Source organism: Haliaeetus albicilla, chromosome 9 (genome assembly GCF_947461875.1).
Source record: "Haliaeetus albicilla chromosome 9, bHalAlb1.1, whole genome shotgun sequence".
NCBI classification, from domain to species: domain Eukaryota; kingdom Metazoa; phylum Chordata; class Aves; order Accipitriformes; family Accipitridae; genus Haliaeetus; species Haliaeetus albicilla.
Window position 1 is genome coordinate 9,582,183 of NC_091491.1, and position 23,715 is coordinate 9,605,897.

Here is a 23,715-nt window from a genome sequence, read left to right on the forward strand (position 1 = left end):
AATGGCTTCTTTGGGGGTAAGAAGACTATTAAAAGAACAGATAGCTCTAGCAAGTTGGCAAAGCCCAGCTCTAAATAAGCCGGTATCTGTGTATATCATTACCTTTGTTTTATAAAAAGGATGAGCTTAGAGATTTTAAAAGACATTTCTGCAAGGAACAGTCACATGGAATCCAGTCTCTAGAAACCTGCAGATAGCATCTTAAGCTTGCTGTCCATGTGGGCACCGCACAACCTTCTCTTCCCCCTATTTCACTAACTTATGCAGGTAGCATTGTGGGCTGGTGTCCTAAGAAACCTGGTATGCAAAAGAACTCTATCCTGGATGGATTCCCTCAGAGCCTGAAAGCATCCTCCCCCAGCTACACAAGCCTGTGTCTCCTCCCACCCTCCCATCAGACATCAATTCTAAAAGATTGAAGCCCTTCAGAAAGGGCTTCTGGCAACTGTCTCTACCTCAGTCTGACCTAAAAATCCCTGAAGAACTGTATGACATTCAGACCCAAGGCCTGTTTCTTAAAAACTGGCTGTCCTCATAGTGAAGACCAGCTCCAGGCATAGGTCAAGTTTGCAGGAAATACCTCAAACATTTCAGACACTGACACTGTCTGAACATCTGGCTTGCAGATTAGATTCCCATTAGACTCTATGCTCTACAGCCTTCTTGGAAGAAAATTGATAAACTGAGCATACAGTGAGAGCAAGTTGGAGAGCAGCTACGTTAGCCATTTAAACAAGCTGGCCCCTTCTGCCTTTGTGCAAACCTTGCTCATCCACATTGTCTTGAATACTGGTAAAAAAATCGGAGCTTCTTAGGCTATGCTTTAAAGAGCAGCTTTCTGTTCATCTACATTCTCCATACAGTACCCCAGTCCAAACCACAAATGAGATCCTGGCCTTCTGCAGCATTGCTATCAAAACATGCAGTATTAAGAGTCTGAGCAGGTGAAGATCCTAGGAAACCTCACAGCAGTTTTAAAAGCCTGAAATAAAGCAGAGATGTTTCTCTCCCTACTTTCTCCAGAATTACAATTGTACTTTGGAGCCACCAGAACACAACATACCACACAGTCAGCCATACTTACCGGGAAGCGTCTGAAGAGATCATGGAACATGGAGCTTGTAAGGGCACTGTTCCGTTTAGTCAAGAATTGTGTCAGTGCTTGCTGATATATTACAGTCACCCTCTCCATATCCAAACAACCTGTGCTCAAAAGCTATAGTGAAAAAACAGAACAAAAAAATTTCCAGTGAAACACAAGGATGAATCACCAGCAATGAAGCAATTAATTTCTGCCAATGCACACAGATTTTTCCAACAACTAGATATTCCTGGGTAGGTTATATGATACAGGCCTACAAGATACAACATAGAATAATGAAAAAACAACAAAGTGGGCCGCAAACATGCTCTCCCAAGTACAGATAGCCATATGACCATGGTTAGTGAAGGGCAGCACAGCTTTCTCGTAAGACTACATACACTGCATGTAGTGTGGTGTAGTGTGGGGTCTGTACTTCCAGGTTTGTGGTGGGCATGTCTAACACACATGAAGTTCACAGAGCACTCAAAGACCATCCTGCAGCAGCTATGCTGTGCACATGGTGTTCTCAGCTGTAGAGCTATCTGAATCTGTAGATATTAGTGTATGTAGATATCTAGATCTACACACACTTAGCAGCTATGTCCAGAATTTCCAGGTACCCAGCAGACAAGCCCTAGCTCTGATCAGGGATCCAGCAGTCCCAGAACTATGTAAATGCTCTAATATCCCCCTCTGGTGGGGAACAAGAAACCCAGACATGCAGCAACAGCTGAGACCTGCACAGGCCATATCGATCTAAACTAACCACAGAGGGATGAATGAAGAGCGAAGTGTGAAGCATCACATCCCAACGTTCCTGGCTGTTCTCATATTGCAAGGGAAGCACAGCTCCCTGGGAAGAAAGAAAAATTAACGCCCAGGAGGTCAAAGCTGTGATCTTCACAACAGTGGATGGGCCTTTTGCGAACCTCTGCCCAAGCAATTTTTCCATGGCCCCAAAGCAAGTTAAAGCCATGCTAATGTTATGTGCCGTTCTCAGGTCAAACTCCCAACGCTACTGCAGCTGCATACAGGCTAGAGTGGAACAGGGGAGATGGATCTTGAAATCCATGACCCCAGTTTCCTAGTGAAGTGTCTATACTTAATACTTATGTGACATACACATCTGCAGGGAAAAAATGGATTCCTCCTCCCATGCAGATGTTTAGTGTAAAAAATTTCTTCTGTAGTAACAGGCTTTTCCATAAATTTGGCCACTGCATCATAGGGTCTACTCCAGTTCTACTTTGCTGCTTACTGAAAAGTGGATTATGCTCACAAAGCACTGCTCACTGGAAACACACTACACCTTTGTCTCAGGTTCCCCTCTACAAAACCTCCCCAGCCTCAACACAATGTCAGCACCAGCAGCATCACACAAACTGAACTGTGTCACTTCCCTCAAACCAGCAACTCACTACAGCTGCTGGTTGTGTCCTTGGCTGATCAAGACCACAGCTCTGTTCCTGTAGGAATAATAGCCTTCTCTGTGTAGGACAAGGAAGCACAAGGATGCTGTGAAGCATGTCTCACTCCAGCCTCAGCGTTAAGTATCTTGTTTGTATTCCCCATAGATCTCTGTTTTTTTTCCAGAAAGGCCCAACACAGAACAAGAGCTGCTTGGATTAACACTCTTGGTCTCTCACTAAGCCTTAGAAACATTGGCTGTCTTTTCAGCTGCTAATAATATCTCACTGTCTGTAATTTCCAGGCCCTCCCTTGTCATGAGTAACCCTGTTTATTTTTCTCCCCCACAAAATGTCAACAGGATTAAGACACTAATTCCTGCACACAATTTGAGAGGTTCAGAGGCAAGTATCAGGCTAGCTGGTGAAACACTACTTGCCAGGTTTCTAGTGGAGGTGACTAGACTGGGCTGTCCAATACATAGGGTCACCAAATTCAGAGACCTGTGAAATTCAGCAGAGACAGTAGGTGAAAGGGAACCAGAGAGTAAGGCTCCCCAAGTAATAACACCCATAGCACACCCAGATGAAGAGTCTCCCTGCAAACAACTACCGCTGAAATCACAGCTGCTCCACACTCTCTTCACCCTGAGATAACTCAGCCCAAACCTCTGAGAGCCGGGAATTCACTCTCATCCACCACTGTCCTGTGCCTCCCTGCTCCTCAGCACCCTCCCAGAAAAGAACTCAGGAGTGACTGTCAAGAGAATTAATGGAAAAAGTAGCAAATCAGCCAGGAGAGCAGCATAAATATACATCAGGCTTCTTAGGCAATTAACCTGAATCCACTGTACATCAGCAGCCCCTGGTGGCTATGGGCAAGCAGGCACTGCAAAGGCAGGAAGGTGAGGGCCAGAAGGGGATGGGGAATTTGACAGCTTTATGGAAATCATGTAGACAGGTATCTGCAAGCAGCCGGAACAGCGAGACTGAATAAGCAAGGCCCACTCAGCGAAATGGGGTAATGTAACTTTACTGGCAAAAAACACTGCCTCAAAAGCAGGCTGCTGTCTAACCTGACAAGCCTGCGGGATGGTGTTGCTCTGTTTCTCTGGCAGAGGGGTAGGAGGAGTTGATGATTTATCGGTCGTGTTTCCTCTCAACACTTTGAGCAGGTATAATGAGGCACTAAAAAAGAAAAGGGGAGAACAGCAGTTACCACAGTGTCACGGTGCCACTGCAAAGCCACCTGTGGGCAGAGGCCAAGTGATGCAGGCAGCTTATTCTGTGACAAGGGGTGTTAAAGAGTCTGAGAGGGCCACTTCTCTCAGTCCAACCCTCTCTCGCCAGACCTAAAGACAAATAAATCATTTCATTATCTGTCACTGCAGTCAGACATCCTCATTATGAGCCTGGTTTCCTCAAGCTCATGCTTTTGCGTAGCACTGCTTGAGGACTTCTGCATTTGCCCAGGATTTCCAAGCCTGCACAGCTCAGCCAGTCCTGCAGTGCAGCCCTCTCAGCCCAGGCTGCTATGTGTCTGGAGAACTCAGGCATATCAACTGAGAGAGCATGCAGACAGTCTGCTGCTTTTGAGAAATGTTGTATTAACTGGGCACAGCTCCACTCAGGACTGCCACTGCCAGGAAGCTGTCAGGGAGCCATGCGGCATACACAGCCAGCTCTGTGTTGCCAGGAAGTACCACAGTTCCTGCACAGCCACAAGCCAGGTGTGCTGCAGAGCCAACATGGCATGATGGCACTGGGTTGACCATGCAACATGGTACCCACTTCACACACAGCTGTGTTGAGAAATCCCAGACAGAGTATCAAAGTCCTCCTGAAACTGCCTGCAAGTCACGAGAGAACCTACTGATAAATAGCATTCCCATTTACACCAGGAAACAGCAAGATTGCTTATGTTTCCTAACAAATACACATATGGCTTATCCTAATTCACCTGCATTCAGCAGCAAAGGAGTGAATACTGGTACATACAGTCAGGACTCATAATCATTATTGTCCTCATTGTGCTATCACGGAGACAGTAAAACACCGTACTTACCAAACGATCATTGCAGATTGACTATAAATTACACTCATCCCCACACTGAATCACACACAATTCATTACTCCCCAATGAAGCCTCAAGGAAGCGCTTCCCATCACCATCAGCAAAGCTGTACCAGACCATTTCTGTATCACAAAGCCCACAGAAGATGATCACCAAAAAACGGACACCTGTTTGAAAATGTTTCAGAGTGCCAGGATTATTGACTAGTCCTCATGTAAGACACAGATGCTGGCACCTAGCCTTCATCGAGTCTCTCGCTTCTCTGAACTGTTTTAACATGCAACATTATGCCTGCTTACAGACCACCCCACAGCACAGAGTAGAGACGCTCCTTTTTAACACTCACCTGAAATAATAGAGAGCCACTGAAGAGTCAGTGTGCTTGCAGGCTTTCTTCACAAGCCTCTCCACAAAAGCATGCAAATCTTCTTTCAGGGCATCCACTCTCTTGCAGTACTGCTTAGTTCGGCACAATGAGTTCCTGAAAGAGCATTAAAAACAAACCCAAAGCCATTACCTACAGAAAGGGCTCTGGGAAACAGATTGCTATGAACCCTTATTACTGGGCTCAGGGCGACACATGAACAAAAATGGTGCTAGCTGTGGGCAGCAAAAGAGGCAGTCATTGCTGTGGCAAGAAGGGTGAGGAGACTTAACCGCTCTTTGCCTTCAAGCGCCTATTTAGGCATCAGAGTCAACTTCCCTCCAGAGCTCCCACAAAGGGGATTAACTGGCTCAAACGCTGTTACTGCAGAACTGCTTCTCAACGGGGGGTAGAGAGCAGCACTGAGGATGTCAGCAAGTGGTGTACAGAGGACACATCATGTCACACACCACGCATTATGTCTGTGTCTAGCTTATATCATGCCTCACTTCTGACCGTGAACAGAGAGAATTTGCACCCTGCCTGTCTCAATAATAACTTGTTGGGAGTTTTGTTCCAGCCACAGCAGCAACTCGAAGCCTAGGGATTTGTTGCATGGTCTGACTCAGAGGTCAGAGGCCTGTGAAGATGTTCAGTGGCATGGCACTGTGCCTACAATACCAACGTTTGTTCTTAAGGTTTCCACCTGCAGACAGGTTTAACACTTGAAGTCCCTTAGACTAGAAAACCAAGATCCTGATTTCTTTTCTGCAGGTTATGACTAAGCATCATGTGCATGTGTGGTGCTGGTAACCTAATTCTACACATAACCTATAAGCACAACAATTGTCTTTGATCTTAGAAAGGCCACCTTCTGGGATTCAACCAACACCACTGGTGCCTATCAAAAGCTATTGCCTATTATCTGGAGGACTAAGGACACTTACTTGAAGATATTGGCTGTTTTCTGGAGGAAGTCAATCTCCTGCTTGTCAGAGTCTGAGCTCATGCATTGTTCAATCACCCGAAGCAGGGGCTCAATGACATCAAACACCAAGGGGTTCTCTGATTGCTTAGTCAGGAATGCTTCAATGAGATCCAGCACCTGCAAACATAGTTATTGATGTAAGAACTAATGCAGACACAGAAATATGATGGATCTACCCAGAGCAGCTCCTTCACAGACTGCAGTGTGCTACACAGCAGCTGAAGGGGGCTAGAGAAAACTATTTGCATCTGAGATCTGTACACCTTCTGCTATCATTTGTACTGCTAGGGCATGAGAAACTGAAAATTAAAAATTCGAAACTGAAGATTAAAGGCTGCCTGTTGACTTCAGCCTATTTTGTGCAGTGACACCATTTAGAAACAGCAGTTACGAGAATCACTGCCACATGGCCAGACCAGCAGTCACTATAACTTGGCACATATCTCTGTTAGCACCATTAACTGATAGCTCTCACCCCTGTGGGGCCCACTTGACTTCCAGACAGTGCATTAGCATAAGATCAGCCTCTTATAGCACAGCATCAGAGTGAAAATGCAGTAAAGCCAATGGATCGCTACACCATTCAGGCTTCATCTTGGCTAATCTGACATGAGACATTTCTATATGTGAGCGGCTGGAACTGTCCCTGGATGCTTGAATATCCTGGACAGTCCACACTGACACCAGGTGGCCTGAAGTCAGTATTACAGTCACAAATAACCAGGGGGTTAGCCATAATCCTCCTGATTTTATTAGCATAACAAGCCAAAAAAAAGCTTACACTGCAAAATTGCCAGAGGGATTTTATGCATGTCACACTAAGGCACATAGAGCTTGTCCAGTTTACAAAAACTGACAGGCACCTACACCTTTGGGTAGGTGTGGGGAAGGATCTAATAAACTTAATCATTTCAGATCAGCAAATGGAAACCACAGTTCACTTTTTGATAGCACAGTCCTGTTTTTTGTTTTGAAGTAGGCATATGAAGCTTCCAATCAATGACCATGATCTTGCTGTGCCAGGTGCTGTACAAAGCCAGAACAATCCAGTCCCAACCTGCAGAAGCTTACAACATACATCTATGTCCAAGCTGTTCAGTGTTAAGTAGCTCATGGCATGCAGTACACTAAAACTAATGTTCTAGTAAGCCAGAGGTCTTCACACCGAACACTTAGCTCCCACCTTAATCTTGAAATCCCTCCGTAGGATCTTCTCTTTCCGCATCCTGTCTTTCTCATCCTTCTTCGCCTGGATCCGTTTTTGCTGCTCCGCAAAAAGGGCTGAGATATTCTTGTCAAGAGCCATCATAGCCTCATCATCCAGCTCTTCATCACTCTCATCTCCTCCCTTTTGTTTTTAGAATGCAAAAACAACACGTCATTTCATGTACTTCAAAAAGACACTGGGGAGAGAACCGCAGCCAAGAGCAGACTCACAATCACAGTAGAGATGTAGCTTCCTCTAGACCCAGAATAACAACATGGGGAGGGAAAACAGATGCTCAGATCAATGAAAAATCTAGGAAATATGAGCTATCAGGCAATCCTGGGTGCACAGTACTAACACAGAACTAGAGGGTCAGGAGAGGGAAGGGGCTGAGGTTTTGACACTTACTCCCTCTGTGCTGCTGCTCCTTCAGTAAAGAGGTTAATATGTTACTATGTCTGTAGCCTTTATAGGAATCATTAAACCACACTCCAGAACTGCTACAAGAAGTCTCCAGAGTGGCCTACAGCAATCGCGCTCCTCCACACAGGCCAGCCAATACAGGCACCACATAACAGTATCTCAGTGCTTCAGTTCACATCAATCTTGTTTATTACAGGCAAGAATACAAGCTATATCAGGCTAGACTGGACAAGCAAAAGCACTCAAGACACACTAAATAGAAGACTTATTCCCACAGCTTGCTTTGAAGATCCTGACCTCCTGCTTCAAATGCCATACAAAGATGACTGCCAGGGTTATCACTGCATGGGCTCAGATAGGATGTGGGCATTAGATAATCTTTCATGACCCCGAACCTCCTGGTATCTGCATCAAGGTAGGCAGTGAAAACGTACCAGTGCATTCCCTGCTTGGAGAACATTCATCAGCTGGGTGCGAAAATCATCATCAACTTCTTCATTCTTTTCCTCATCTTCACTGTCATTTTCTTCCTCAGTGTCGCCTTCATCTGAGGAGTCCTCACTTCCTTCCTCATCCTGAGGAAGAAAAGTTCATCTCCTGACCCCACCGTTCTTCAAGCCCTACTCAATTCTCAGATGTATCACTGTTCAGAAATAAAAACTCAGGCCTCCCCTCACCCCACTGCCTTGCTTTCAGCCCTCAGATTCAAGTAAAGACAACTCAGATGAGATACCAGGTCTTCACAAGACCTAAAGGCAGAACGTAATACAGACTTCTCTGTCATATTAAACCAGTATCAAAAAGAAGCTTCCAAGGAACATCTGAAGTAACAGCTGCCATCTGACTCTCCTTTCCGCTAATGCTTATAATGCTTTGTGACTCAAATCTCTGCAGTTCTTAAAACCCAAGATCTTGAATTCAGATGGCTGTGCATCAAAGCAACGATTCAGTCTGCGGCTGCAAAAAAGAGGCCTCTGCTAATTTCAGGATGCAGTCATTTGTTCTCAGGAAGTCATCTATTCATACAGCCATACCTACAACAGCATTTTCCTTCAAGGCCAACAGGCTAATAAACATGCACTTCCAACAAGCCATTTGTGTGTTGCACTTTTAAAATAAATCTTAATAGAGCAACAGCCATTTTACTCAAGACAGAGAAATGCAATTATGTCTAATACCACAAATCATGAGAAACATTATTTTTAAACAGTGAAGGTCTGAAGAGTATTTGTCACTGGCAATGGCACATCAACTACCGTGTCCTGTGCAGATTTGATCTTTTTCTCTGATTCTTCCATCACAACAACAGCACTCTCTTCATTTTGCTCTTGGTATGGGTCAAGAACCTGCAAAAAAGAGGGACTTGTGTTTTTTCAGTGTTTTGTTTTGATGCATTTCTTGTGTACAACAGACAAGAATTTCGGCACAATAAGCCAGCTGAATAATGAAACAGTAAGTAAGGGCATTCAACTTCCTGGCTTATAATATCATGTTTGTTAATATGCTAAGTTCTTTCTATAAGAAACAAAAGAGGTGGACAAAACTGAAGAGGTTGGTGACATCACAAATTTTGATTTGTTACAAATGAAGTATTAGGTTTATCATATAAAGTACCTGATAGCTCATCTTTGCAATCCACATATTACTCTCTCAGAAGACATCACCTTACTCAGTGGTACAACCAATTCAGATTTTCAGTGTCACTTATTTTTACCACCTCTAAGCTTTTAGCCTTTCTAGAAAAAAGTTGTTACCATTTATACTTACATATAAAATCTACCAGCTATATAAACTGACACAGGAATATCTTCAGCCTAAAACTACCAAAGAATACAGCTTAAAGTTAGCAGATCTCAGGCTCCCATTAAAAAAAAAACAAACAAACAAAAGCCCCCAAGAACCACTCTCTGTAAGCTGCATTTAAAATTTGATAGCACACACTGTCAGATATTTTCTAAATCAAGGAGGCTTTTATTTAATCCCAAAATAGAGACATGCCTGTGTATCTGTTAGGGACAAGACAGGTGAACAGTACAATGCCCTACTAGTGCCTCACTTACGTCCAGGATTAGCTGCAAGCCCCTCTTGGTCAGGTTAGGGCATATCCGTACAAACACGCTCTTGGAAATCCGACGTACAAGTAGGCTGGGCTGGGCAAGGAGGGAGAGAAGGATTTCCACCATCACCTCAACCCATCCTGGCTCTGCATTGTCTGCACAGGAACAAACAAACAATGACAGAAAGGGGCAAAAACACTGCACTGGCACATCAATAAGAGACTACAGAAAAAAGATAGTCCTTCTAGCTGATCATTAGAAGTACTCATTCAACAACACAGACCAGAGAGAACCGAGTGTCAAGCTAAAGACTGTAGCTGTGTTGGAAGGCTACTAACTGTAGGGAGAAACATGCTTTGCTTAGGCCACTGCAAAGCCTTACCAGGTAACAAAATCTACTATTGATTAAATCATTACTTAGATTAGCAGTTCTGCAAATCATGTGACACCTACTTGGCTGCATTAAAGCAATCAGCAGCTAGTCAGCAAAGGTATATATATTTTTATAGTGTTTCCAATGAAACCAGGGGTCACAGCAACCCATGAAAAGCACTGACATTTGAAACTGGTCCACTAGTTCAAAAGTTTGGGAATCCTAACCTACATACAACCAAGCCACCATAGAATTACAGCTTTTATTTTCACAGTACCAGTACCCTCAAATTTACACAGAGATTTAACGAGAACAACAGGACCACGGTTAGAAAGGAAGTCAAAACACCAAGCCTGTTTTTTTCCTGGCCAAGTCCCAACCTAGCTCCACAGGCCCTAAACAAGGACTAGCCTAAATTAGCAAACAGGCTGTATCTACACACAGGACACATTTAGTTTGCCCAGAACTTGAGCTGTGAAAGTACCAAGTTTCAGGGCTGCAGGCTGTTAGGAAAGCCCACAGCTTTGCCCGGGCAGATGCCACCACTTCAGTCAAGCTCTTGGCCAGCACAGAACAAGGACTCAAAAAGACTGAACTCCCTTGGACACTGCTCGTCTGAACAATGGCCAGCAGTGAAGCCCACCTATCCTTTAAGAGGCACACAGGAACACAACGCACTGAGGACACGGATAGAGAGCTAGAGCAAGAGACAAGAAATTCAGAAAGACAAGAGAATGAAGGAGAGGGGATTCTCCTGGGGATAAGTGCATCAAGCCAGAACCGATGCAGTCAGAGTGCTTCACTAATGCAGAACTGCCATCTTCTGTCTTTTGACAGACCATTAACAATGCCACCCCATTTCTTTCTGTAGGAAGGACTCACCAGTCTTTTTCTTCTTAGGTTCTTTGCTGAATGCCTTCTCTGTGCAGTTCAGAAGGTCACTCAGAATATCCATTGTTTCAGACTGATTCTGTTTGATCACAAGCAGACAGTAAACACCCTCTCTGAATTCCCCACTACCAACAGCAACAGGTGGAATATACCCCAAATCTAAGGACCTCTCTAAATAGATACAGATATTAAAATCTGCTATTACAACCCTTTTGCAGAACAAAATATGAAACTAAGTAAAAATTGCTCCACTCAGCAGCAAATAAAGGGCAGAACTAACGCTCAGGCCAAGCTTTGCCCCTGTAAGTCAATGTATACAGTTAGTGTAAGAATCACAGTTTATTAGCTGCCAGTTGCCCATTTTTAGAACCCTGAGGCTGTGAAAGATTGGATCTCTGAACACAAACTCTCCAGCTCAGTGCTCAGAAAGCCCAGCTATCAGCCCAATGTACACCAGAAATATGCTTCAGAGGTCTTACCTTGAAAAGATGAATGGCCATTAAAAGCAGAAGTTGCTGGAAAGCAATGACTTTGGCACTGTCTGATTTATTTTCCTTCTTCTGCAAATTCTTCACAGACTGAAGCGTTCTGAAGAAAGAAACCCTTCTGAGTCTTTCACAATTGCAAAAGCAAATCCTCTCTTACGATCAGACTAAAAACATGACCAAACCCATAGTACCATTTTCTGTACTTAACATTTAATTTATTGAAATTGGACATACATATAGTACAAAATCTTAACCCAACAATAGTATCTCACTGTGTGTAGCTAACAAAAAACTCTGCACTTGGGCACAGGCTAGATTCCTAATACTACAGTCAAGGCATAGACCTTTATGGAAAATCAAGCTCAGAAAAGAGCACCAGAAAAGAGTCACTGAGAACTTAGTGCAGGCATTATTAGGAGAAAAGATTAGCAGAGTTACAATCATGTTTGGGAGAGGGACTATGAGCAAAAATAGAAAAGTACGTGGTCACCTACACATAGTTAACACACAGAAGGAACAGGAAGAAAGGAATGGGGTGATGAGAAACAGAAAGGCATCCTGAAACTCAGCCACAGGTGCAGGATACTCAAAGGGAGAAATAGAACTGCCACTGTCTGTAAAATGGCTCTGCTACAGTAGCCACAACAGCAGGAGGATGAGAGAACACAATCTCTCTTTTACTGGCCCAAAGAGAGACTAAGACTAGGGCTTTTCAATCTTCCCCATTTCACCAACCCAGCACTCAGCTTCCCAAGTCTCTCACCTCTCCCAGGCATCCCTCTGTCCCTTGGTAAAAGGCTTCACAGCTTTGACATGCTCACTGAAGAGCAGCTTGTTGGCATACTCAACAAGGAGAAAGATCCACAGCTTCCCATCTGCAGTCACACCATGGATATGCTTCTCTCTCAAGGCTGCAGCCTTTGCTGTATCCCCCAAAACAGTCAAGGTGTTTAAAGTCTGAAGTAACCTACAAAGAAAAACAGCCAGCAGGTTACTGGTAGAGGAACCAGACGGCCTTCTCACACTCTCCAAAATAATGCCCATCAGTAGAGCACTCTCATCCCAGAGCTCTGGTCACTCATTGCAACCTAGATTCACAGGGCCTAAGTTTCAACCCATGCCTGTATCCAAGTACAGTAATGTATAGCTCATCGTCTTGGTGTTCCCAAGCACACCTGGTGCCCCCAAGGACAGTGACTATTATTCTCAGTCGTTCCCCATTCTGTGTCCTCCCTCTACTGAGGTTGGAGCACCAGCTTTGGCGCTCACCTAAAAGCATCTATTACTACCACCTCCATCTCCCTTAGTACAGGGAGGACTGCAGAGCCATCAGCAGCTCAGATGCAGAGCAGACAGAAAGCCAACAGCAACCCACACAACCCCACCACCTCCCTCTTGGATCCTTCCACTTCCAGCTTGCAACAGAGGCAATGGAAATCTTATGAGAGAAAGCAGTGTGAGCTCAACTCTATACCTACCTGTCATCACACACAAACTCAGCAGGTTTGCCATGCAAAATTACGTTTTTATTGGTCAAAACTTAAGGATCTTTGGGAAATCCATCTAGGATCTCCTTAAAAAAAAGCCATTCCCTTGTCCTGGAGTCAATCAAACGCTCCAATAGCAGCTCACAATCCTAAACTTCTTGCCCTGCCATTCGCAGGCTGATCTTATCCTCGGGGAAAAAAAGAAACATTTCCAAACTTAAAGCTTGCAAGCAAAATCCTTACCCAAAGAAGTAGTTTTCTGCCACTGAATGAGCCTCTTCATCTAAGGGGTCTGATGGAAGGACATTCGCCTCACTTATTTGGGAAGTCTTTTTCTTAGTCTCAAAGAAAGCATGGAAGAAGCAAAACCTAGAATTGACACAAACAAGAACAAAATTAAGAGCCAGCTGGGTCATAACAAAGCAAAAACAGCCCATGTGTGCAAACCAAATAGCACCACACATTCACCACATTTTTATTCAAGGATGTTCAAGCACTGAAAAAAGTCACTATTTACAGTAAGACCCTTTCCTCAAGGTACACGGGGTAAAGAAGAGAGAAGGATGCTCAGAACTTCACAAAAGTGAAGTGCCAACACTTGAAACCACATGATTCAATATTCAGACTGTCAGACTGGGGTCATAGCCTCCAAGACTTTTAAACCGACAGATAAATACTTATTAAGATCTGATGCAAAGATTACAAGTACTATCTTCAAGCAGTTTCAGTAACAAGAAACCTAAAATTTACTGAAAATAAATGGGACTAAGGTGATTTTAAGTGCCTGAACTACTTATGACAAGAGTTAGTCCAAGTCTGCAGAAGGTATTTTGAAAACAGAACCCAGTCTCCTAAACTATTTATGTTATGGAATATTTCCACTACTGAATTTGCCTAGTGTCACGGGGACAGCTTACCTGGAATATTGCTATAGAGCTAAACATAATTATTCCAAGCACACGTTGCATTAAGTCTTTAAATCATCCTCACCTGGAAATGTCCATCACAAGGCTCTCTTCTTTTTTCACTGGACTTTCAATGATGTTAGCAAGTCGGTGGATGATCCATTTTCTTAATCGAGTAATCTTATGTTGTGGTCTTTCAATAAGGAAGTGGACACAATCAGTAGTTTGAACACTATCCCAAAATAAACACAAACCACACAATCCACTGCAGCAAGAGGTGACTTCCAGATATTTAGAGGCTTTACACTAAAGATGCCAGTTATGTAGTAAGAAAGCAACAGGTACATATGAAGAGATATAATCTTCCCAAGTTTGCTTTTTACTATGCCAAAGAGTCTATTTACCCCACTAAGGTACTGCAGTTTAGCAAAAAGCACTTCAGGAATTGCAGTAGTCAGTAGAGTGAGGTTATAGGCGCACAAGTAACACACAGACATACTGTTTTAACAGCTTACATCTTTGGAAGAGGCCCCCGCAGGTAACCCAGTACCCGCAGCAACAAGTTGCGGATATTCAGCAAATAGCAGTGCCAAGGAGGATAGAACTTTCTCTTGGAAAGTTTTCCTAGCTAGAAATTGCTACAAATGCCTACAAAGGATATAAATATTTTCAGGCTACTCTTGATGCATGGAAGGGGGTGCTTTGCTGTGGCCTAAGGAGACAAGAGCACCCAGGCCAGTTTAATAGTCAGATAAAAGGGATGCACAATTCCTACAAAGACCTGAGAGTCTGTAGTGAAAAAGGAAGCCACTGGACATCTTTGCCAAAGCAATTGTCAGGGCTAGAAAAGCAAGAGAAAAGGCTTCTTTGGTGATCCAGTCTGCTTTGGTCAGGCTGGCTGGTTCTCACCATGCTTGCCCCTATTTGCAGAATTGAATTTTGTCCCAGCAAGAGTCAGATGCTGAGGCTAAACCTTCTGGGACAGAGGCAATAGAACAGGTGACAATTGTCAACTCATGGGAAGGGAACCAGCAAACGTTGGCTGTCCAAACCAGACTTCACAGAGGTAGCTACTCTAACCACAAAACAGAAAAAGGAAGGTGCATCATCTATACACTCACATGTTTACATTCTCCTGGTTCTGTTTTTGCCGGTTACTTGAGAAGTCTAAACAACAGTCAAAGTCTGGCCTGAGGAACATGTCTTTGAGCCAGTCAATATATTTTTGCAATGCCACTGGCTGCAGGTGTCTGACTACCCTGGAAGAGCTGGACAACACTGGATAGCCTTGATTGGTGAGAGTAGAGAAGCCGATCATCACTGCCAGCTGCCTCTCCAGGTCATCACAGCTGTTCAGAAATTCATCTATATATCCTTCCATCTCTGGAGCAAACTTAAATCGGTCTGGAAGCTAAAAAACATGGTCAAACAAGCAGGTTAGGAACCTCACACTGAGTCTGAGTGTCTTTGTAAGTACAAATCACTTTACGGATTTGACTGCAGTAAGTAAATTAAAGTCATGTGCCTGAACATTTGTCATAAGTCATACAGCAGGTCATCAATTTCACCTCATGGTCCTCCTCACATAGGAGCAACCACTGTAAGCAACCACAGAATCCTGTCATGTACCAACTTCAACCCTTTAATTTGCACCTTCCCCAACAGTCAGGCTTCAGTGGGCTGGACCACATGCTGGCCTGTGCAGCTAAGCTCCTAGCCTGATCAACTCTTACTTTGGGTGAAAGTCCAGGGTGTTTCTCACATCATGTGCCTTAGACCTTCCCTCGATTTGGAAATTCACCCACATCAATTCCGGTCTCAGCTAGCAGCCCTAGAGCTTGCTGACCTACAGTGGGTAGAACAAATCCCACCTCCTCTCCCTGGCACTCAGAAGTGTTGAGGCATTCTGAAAGGAGGGGGAGTTGACATGTTTAACCTAAAATCCATATCCTGAGGTGTTCCTGCTTTGTGCTAAGCCCTATCCTCAGTCCTGCCACTGATCCGTAAGGCATACAGCTGGCAGGCTGTTGGCCCTGGAATACCATCCAGCAGCATACAGACCACCAGGACATGTCCCATCTCACCACACATCCTATTTCCTTATGTTCTTTCATAGCTCACAGTGTCCAACTCCACTCATTTGTTCTGGAAAAAACCAAAAGCATAACTGGAGAAACCTCGAAGAGGGCAAGCTGTGGCTTCATTCCAAAAATGCAATGCAACTTCTGTAAATTAATAAACCAACTTGTTTGGTATAGTGTCATGATCAATGCAGTGACCTGGCAGGAGCAGAAACAGTAATGAAAGTCTAGGGAACACTGTTCTTTTAAATAAAGGGACTATAAATTCCTAATTAACCACAGATCCATCCAATTATAACATAAATACCCCTGCAAGAAATCTCACACAAAACACAACTTAGCAAGCTCCTGCTTCCACTGTTGGAGAGCTCAATATTTGTGCATCAGTATGAAAACTGGGAGAAAACCTCCAGGAGAGACTGCTGTAAACAGGCTAATAACTCACAACAGGGGTTTCATCAATCATCTCTCAACAAAAGCAAATCAAGTACATTTTCTCCCATGTTGAAAAAAAGTGGATTCAGGAAGATAACTGTCAGTAAATACCAGATTCAAGCTTTGCCTAGTTCCATCTCCAACAACAACCAAAATTCCGTAAGAAAGTACAAGATAACAGTATTTGCTTTCCAAAACAAACAATCTGTGTCAAGGGACAAAACACAACAAAACAAAACAAACCCACAAAAACAACAAATTCAAGCTAAGATCTTTTCTACTTCCTCATCATCAACAATATTGGGGGTTTCGCTTTCCATATAGTCAATCATTGTCTTCAGTGGATTTGTACGTTTCAGACAGGAATTAAATTAACAAATTTTTTGATGCACATGGAAGAACACAGCCTAATTCACTGCGCAACAAGCATAAAAAGCAAGAAACAGGAAAACAACTAAGTTAGTGGATAAACCCTGGAGAAAATTGGTCCATACAGGAAGGCACCACAGTAAGCATTATTTTCAGAGTAAACCCACACACCTATTGCTGCTTTGATACCAGAACAGAAAGACTGCAAAGTCCTATTCCTCCCAAGAGAGACCAATGATTTTTGGGCCCACATGAAGAGGCTAAGGATTATGTTACCACAAAAAGCCAACCCAAAGCCCATTTTTATCAGTATTCCCCTTTTATTCTTCCCCCCTTTATTGCAGAGATGTGTTGTTTGCTGGCTTCCCAGGAGGGAAGGAGGAAGAGGAGTTCCAAAATCCAATTCCCAAATAAAATTTGTGCTTAAACCTCAGATGTGCTTATTGAAACAAGCACTAACATAAACAAAAGCATGAGTTGTCCCTTTTTGTCTTTGCCTTCAAACGTTCATGCAACACCCAGCACAATGACAGACAAAAAGGAGCTTCTGGACACGCAAAATCAAAAGGACTGTTAAAGGATGACATATGACATTGTCAATATGCTGAGAGCTGCCCTTCCTCTGCTTCCCCCATCGTTAGAGCTTTCTCAGCAACATCAGTGAAAGCAGGTGGGTCAGTGCTGAACAATTTCAAAACCCTTAAATTAAGTCTGACTGAAAAATACACAAATAGGCAATGACGATTAAACACAGTCTATACTCAGTCCACTGCAACCAGTGGTCATACAATAACCTTGCTTTTAGTAAGAGTCCAAGGTCTAAAATCACATAAACTTTTTTTATACAAGACAATGTGAAACTAGAAAGGAGGGTGGAGAGGACTTCTACTCAGGACAGGGTCTTTAGCCCTGACCACGAGTACTTTCAGAAGACCTACCTGAGTCGTTACAACGTGTTCTCCATACTGCTGCATCACTTTCCCTTTGAGAACCATCTGTAGCTGATCCAGAGACAACAAGGGGAGAGCACTGCCCAGCAACCGGTAGCACATGTAACTGAGTGGAAACAAAGAAGATTCCCTCAGGTAGAGGCACAGCAGTAAAGCCACACACAAGGGTAAGACAGAGAAGAAGTGGTGGGGCAGGCTACACAGAACATGCAGGAAGGCAGAAGTCAAAAATTCATGGACCCTGTGTTCAAAAATCCTACTGCCCAAAGCTTCTCTTCTGACCAGCATAGCTGCTAAGATCTCTCCCTGCAGCAGGTCCTCCGCTGTCTAGAAATAGATGAGTCCTCACCAGCAGTTCCTTCCTCAGTCCACTTTCTGGATCTCTTCTCCCTAGGTATTTTATTTCCACAGGCCTAATAAAAACTTACTTAGTTTTTGACTACAGAAAGTTTTGACAGCAACTTGCTGCCAAATTTGATCAGAATTGCCCAATGGGCTCAGGAGTTATTAGATGGACAGCCCTAGCCTCATTTCTTCAGGAAATCAGCGGTGCTTTTTGCACCACTGTTGAGCATACAAAGGGTATTTTCAGACCTACCCGAGCTAAGTCAAACAAGACTTAAACTGCTCAGGCTTGGAAAATGGTTTCCTTTCACTGTGATACTCATGTATTACATTAAGAAAATTTTTTGTAGGTGCACCTCTACACCTTTTAAACTCTTGATCTAAGAAAGATTTAAACCTGGCCACAGACTGCCTTGCTATGGTCCAAATTAAATTAACGTCCCCCAAAATGGTCACAGATTTGTATTCTGGATTTTGCAGCATTTTTGTACAGCATGAGTCTCAACAGACAACTTAAATAATCCTACGAAGATCTAGTATTTAACTTGGAAAAGGAACTGAAATAGCTACTGTTATGATGTCAGCGACAGCCATATCCTACTTAAAAACACGGACCATGTCAGAATCCAAACATATCCAGGCATTTTAATTCGGTCCATCCCACAAAGCACAAGTCCAGCAGTATTAGACACAAATTTCAGAACTAGGGTTTGTCTACACAGGAGCTGTCCTTCTTAAACCACGCAAACAAAGCCGAATGACCCTCCCTCTCAACCACTTAGAAAGAAAGGGACAGTACAGCTCCTCTGACAAGTCTTATAGGAGCAAGTTACAGATTTAAGACACCTTTATGCCCAATGAGGTGCATCACCTTTACGTGCTGTCCTAGTTAAGTTTAATCCCAAATTTGTTCTATGTCACAATTCTAAGAGAAATCTTACTAACTCCTGGTTTTAGGCTCCCTATAAAGTTTCTCATGAATACCTAAATAATCAAAAGCAAGTGCTCTCACATTGTTCATGAGAAACCATATGCTCCATCCTACGACAGGGCAGCAGCAGAAAGACTGGGGCAAGAAATAGAAGGATAATATGGAAGAGAACAAACAATGTATGTTAAAACAAACCTCACAGGTCCCGATTTCTCCTTCAGTAGCCCATTCTCCACACCTTCTTTCCAGAACAGTTCAAAGGCACCTTCCTTCAGTGAAACTTGTAGCAAATCAAACACTACACTGGGCAATTTCTTGTCCTTCTTCTCAGATTTGGCAGCACTTTGCAGAAGCTCTACAAGTCTAGAAGAAGAAAGAACATAACGTGAGAGATCTGGCCTGGAAGGGGATTGATGAAGGCCAAATTAATCCTGCTGAAGGACACAGCACGTTTCCTGAGCACAGCAGGCTGTGCCTCTTGGGAGAAATAAGAGCTATAATTTAGGAACCTGCATAACAATTAGCACCTAACCCTTAACAGCACCTGCAGTGGCAAATACAGGCAGGTATCAGAATGAAAGCCACGTTTCCCTCACTGCTAGCCAATAGACAGAGAATGTTGCATTTAGTGTTCCTTATTTAAGAACTTACCTGGGAATATTCTTCTCATTTACAACAGTAGGTGAGCCAAATAGCTTCTTCAGATTTTTAGGTTTCAGAACACTAGGGAATTTCTGTATGCCCACAAGCAAAAGGTGCAGGTTGTCTGGAGAGGTGAAGGCTGAAGCGAGGTCACTTTGCAAGATACCAAACAGGACCTCCTCAAACACAGCTTCAGGAACCTAGACAGGAATGAAGGTGAAAGCATATGAGAAACATCTGAGGGCACTTTATTAACTTGCTGTGTCGTATATTCAAATACCTGCACTGTAGGGCATTTTACTAAAAGCTTGCAGTGTTCTGGAAACTTTAGAAATAGTCTTTATGGTGACACAACCAAAAATAAATAATGGACGTGTCCAGTACTGCCATACAGTCCCCAGGTGCTTAACCATGTGGAGTAGGACAATATGTTGTCATCAGATAGCAATTCTGGTCAACTGACTCCAGCTGCAATCGTTCTCTTGTCCGACTGCTCCTGTCTGTACAGCTGTGCAGCCCAGGGAAGAGGAAACACTCTTGTATTAGCTTTTAATTATACCTCCCAAAAATAAGTTACTTGTTTCAATAGGATTTGCTGGTAAACAACTGTGTTCAATGGTTTTAGAGAAAACTGGATCCAACGTTTTCATCAATAAAATGAGAAAAGCACAAAACCCGCTTTGATTTGCATTTTTTAAAGATTGGATTCAAAATACATTTAAACCTAATGTCAAGACTAATTGACACAGAATACTTCCATACAAAACATCGTTTATTTTTTATTTAATGCTGTTAGTCTTCACGTCTACAAACAATATGCACATAAAAGAAGGAAATAAACAAACTCTTCTTTCACTACATACTCAGAGTTTTTACTCCATGTCCCTACATCCTTTCACTCCCAACAGCCCAAAATTCAACCTTAGGCCCAGGCATGGTGCATAAAAAAGGTTTGCTGTCTAGAGTTTTCAGCATACTTCTGTTCAAAAGAGCAGAAGGTCTAACGTACCACCCAAGCAAGTCAACTGGGAAAAAACAGACTACGGGTTTGTCCACGATGGAATCAGACTAAGCTAAACCAGAGCATCCTTCCCAGAATAAAAGCATCTGCCTGCAGACAATACAGAAGACAACTCCCACAGTTTAAACTCACTCTTGCACACACACACTTTAACTTTCAACTATGAATAAACTAAGGAAAAAGCAGTCCCTGAAGCAAATTCCTCCCTCCTCCCATCCACCAGCTACTGTGGCTATACCTCAGACATGATGTCAATAAGAGTTTTGCGAGGGAGATCTCTGAGGTGTGCTTGGTGATGTGCCAGCTGCTGGAGAAGCTGGATGCTCTCCAGCAGAGCTTTCCGGTCCTAGAAAGGAAACGTAAGCCAAAAACAGAGACATATATCAAAGATTAAGCTGAAGGCTCAGGTAATAATCCACTCTTGAGACCCTTATGCCTACTTGTAGTAAGAAACCTACACAATTGCTTCCTGATAGGCCACTAAGCTTTTCTCAAAATGGTGTTTTCTAGCTGTATGGGACAACAGATCCCTTCCTTCCAGGAGAGGTAGGAACCTCCTGTACTATCTGACACAGTTCCTACATTCTAGTCAGGAACAGACATTTAAAAGGCAGAAAAAGTCCTTGGATAATGCAAAAAAAAAATGAACTGAACTTGATGCTTCATGTCCCATCTCATCAACTAGCCAATGACCCAGCCTTTCTCTCCAGATCCTCTCTCTACTTCAGACAGCCCTAGAACCAGTAGTGAAAAACAACATAACGACAGTAATGTCACCTTAATAAGCCGGCCAGATTGAAACAGAGCCACAACTCCAAAAAAGTTTCCAAAAGCAGCATTTCTCACAAGTTTCTGGAAAAGAAAAAAAAAAAGCCAGGGGTTAAAAATCCACTTCCCTAATCAGTTAGATTTCACGTTCAGCTACAGTGCTGATCAGTGGAACGAGATGGCTGGAAGATCTAGCCGTGAACATCATGTCATATAAAGATAACATATAGAAAAGCACCCCCCTGCACTATGTTTAAGAACTGTCCTAGATTATCTTTCTGTCACATGGACGAATCTCAGCTAAAACTGGGCCAGCTGACAATGTCATCAACTTCCAGTTTTCACAAATATTTCCGTTATTTCATTATAGTAATTTGCTTTAGCAAGAACCCCAAAACTACAGTATCCAGGCACCAAGCCTTCACGGAACACAGAACAGTTAATTTAAACTAGCTGTTGGCTAATGCTGCTATGAGCCGACTCACCTTTTTCACTTTTTCCAGATTGTGTTTTTCTTTTATCTGTTCCAGGACACTGCACATTGGAATTTCCTCAAAAGCTTGCAAAACCTGAGGACATGGATGGAATAGCTCAGTTTGCAGTTCTTCCATTTTATGAAGTTTTATCGCATTCAGCCAAAATAGAGCTTAACAGTTGTTCAGCATAGCAGCAGATGTGCTGCTTTATTAGGCCAGAATAGAGATAACTAGATCAGTAAAAGATGCGTCAGAATAGGAACTAGCGTAGACATAAATATACCTGCTGATATTCCTGGGTTGTTTTTTTTTTAAGTACATGACATAGCAGGATTAATAATGAGAACATTTTGCTGCAACTGCATCACCCTGTAACAGAAGCAATGAAACTTTTCAACATGGGCAAGGCCCTGATCTAGGGGGGAAGAACACAGACTCTTCTGCACTACCAACTTCTTAGGTGATATGAGGTCAGATCCCACTGGTAATCCCAGCTGCTGTGACGCTTAGCTATGTTACAGCCTCAAACAGCATGGAGGAAAAAAAACCCAACAACTTTGAAGCATGTGTTAAAGGGTTGCCTTTTCAGATCTCACACATAAACCGCCCAACACCAAGAGCAAGTCAATTTTAAGAAGTCACAACAGTTCTAAGCGCAGCATATTTGAAAACCTGGTCAAAGTTTGCAAATTAAGGATGGTTCTTGAAGGAGGGCAGAATTCTGGAGCACGAGCGTGATACTGGTATAGCTTATACCTTTCTCAGCGTATTGTTTCTAAAACAGACTACTACCATTTAGAACCGTGCAACTTTCCTTTGCTGGCTGCAAGAGCCTTCCCTGCCACCTGCACGCAGAAGGTGCCAGAAGGGAGCCCTCCAGCCTCCTCACAGAGAACACGGGGGGACCCCAGGACCTGGCGGGGGTTGGGGAGGGGCCGCAGAGCGCCGAGCTTTTTTGCTCTGCTCCGGGCAATACTGACCTGGGCCAGGGCCAGGCTGAATCCCGGGCGGGCGGCCTCGCGGGTGGCTCCCAGCCCTTCCACCAGACGCTTGAGGGTGTACTTCAGCTCGTCGTCCTGAAAGAGAGACCCGGGTCGGCCGGTGCCCGCGCTCTTCCGAACCCGGCGGGGCTGCCGCCCCCCAGCCCCGCACAGACCCGTTTCCAGGCGTGAGCGGAGGGGCGAGCGGTGCCGGCCCGGTGCCTGCCCGCACCCACAGCCCCTCCGGCCGGCCCCGGCCCCGGCCCCGGCCTCACCTTCCTGCCCTCCTTCAGGTGCCGCAGGAGGTTCTCGGTGGCCGCCAGCCGCACCTCCTGCTCCGGCTTGGCGATGTCCCAGAAGAAGTCGAGGAAGGCGCGGCCCTGCCGCAGCACCCCGCGGGGGTCGGCCGCCACGCCGCCGCCCCGGCCCCCCAGCTCCGCCATGCCTGCGCTGCCGCACGTGGGGCCGCCGCCGTCCTCCGCCCGCTCCGCCTCTTCCGGGGCAGCGGGGCCCGAGCGGGGACGGGCCTGTCAGCCCCGACGAGCCGCGGCCCCCCCTCAGGCCCGCGGCTTCTCCCGAGCCCCGCGGCTTCTCCCCAGGCCCGCGGCTTCTCCCGAGCCCCGCGGCTTCTCCTCAGCCCCGCGCTCCCGTCAGGGCCGCGGCTTCTCCCCAGCCCCGCGGCTTCTCCTCAGCCCCGCGCTCCCGTCAGGGCCGCGGCTTCTCCCCAGCCCCGCGCTCCCGTCAGGGCCGCGGCTTCTCCCCAGCCCCGCGCTCCCCTCAGGGCCGCGGCTTCTCCTCAGCCCCGCGCTCCCCTCAGCGCCATATTCCCCTCGCCGTCTCAGAGGCCGGCGCCTCCGCAGCCTGCGTTCGTCCCTGCCCTACCCCAAGGGTTTCCTTTGCTCCCCCGTGCCCTGGTTAGCAGCTTTTGAGGGAAGGTTGGAATCCTCTCCCCGCGGGGAAGCGGGGCTCG

The 23,715-nt window shown here is 44.7% G+C and overlaps 1 protein-coding gene across 2 annotated transcripts in view; it reads right to left on the reverse strand.

Annotated features, from left to right (window-relative positions):
* Window positions 1–23,268, reverse strand: part of MYBBP1A (MYB binding protein 1a) — a 62,385-nt gene extending 39,117 nt beyond the window's left edge. Inside the window, exons 1-22 of one of the 2 annotated variants that reach the window (XM_069791469.1) lie at window positions 23,021–23,268; window positions 22,746–22,841; window positions 21,775–21,858; window positions 21,299–21,373; window positions 20,760–20,867; window positions 19,510–19,700; window positions 19,054–19,221; window positions 17,571–17,688; window positions 14,869–15,158; window positions 13,833–13,940; window positions 13,086–13,211; window positions 12,119–12,322; window positions 11,347–11,455; window positions 10,859–10,946; window positions 9,607–9,749; window positions 8,803–8,892; window positions 7,981–8,121; window positions 7,100–7,264; window positions 5,876–6,033; window positions 4,911–5,045; window positions 3,567–3,678; window positions 1,085–1,216 (exon numbers count right to left, since the gene is read on the reverse strand). In XM_069791469.1, coding sequence (XP_069647570.1) covers window positions 1,085–1,216; window positions 3,567–3,678; window positions 4,911–5,045; window positions 5,876–6,033; window positions 7,100–7,264; window positions 7,981–8,121; window positions 8,803–8,892; window positions 9,607–9,749; window positions 10,859–10,946; window positions 11,347–11,455; window positions 12,119–12,322; window positions 13,086–13,211; window positions 13,833–13,940; window positions 14,869–15,158; window positions 17,571–17,688; window positions 19,054–19,221; window positions 19,510–19,700; window positions 20,760–20,867; window positions 21,299–21,373; window positions 21,775–21,858; window positions 22,746–22,841; window positions 23,021–23,188 — 3,009 coding nt within the window. In that variant the 5' untranslated portion in view covers window positions 23,189–23,268. Of the gene's footprint in view, window positions 1–1,084; window positions 1,217–3,566; window positions 3,679–4,910; window positions 5,046–5,875; window positions 6,034–7,099; window positions 7,265–7,980; window positions 8,122–8,802; window positions 8,893–9,606; window positions 9,759–10,858; window positions 10,947–11,346; window positions 11,456–12,118; window positions 12,323–13,085; window positions 13,212–13,832; window positions 13,941–14,868; window positions 15,159–17,570; window positions 17,689–19,053; window positions 19,222–19,509; window positions 19,701–20,759; window positions 20,868–21,298; window positions 21,374–21,774; window positions 21,859–22,745; window positions 22,842–23,020 lie in introns of both variants that reach the window. The other variant, XM_069791468.1, reaches the window with a different exon arrangement.
* Window positions 23,269–23,715: the final 447 nt, after the last annotated feature.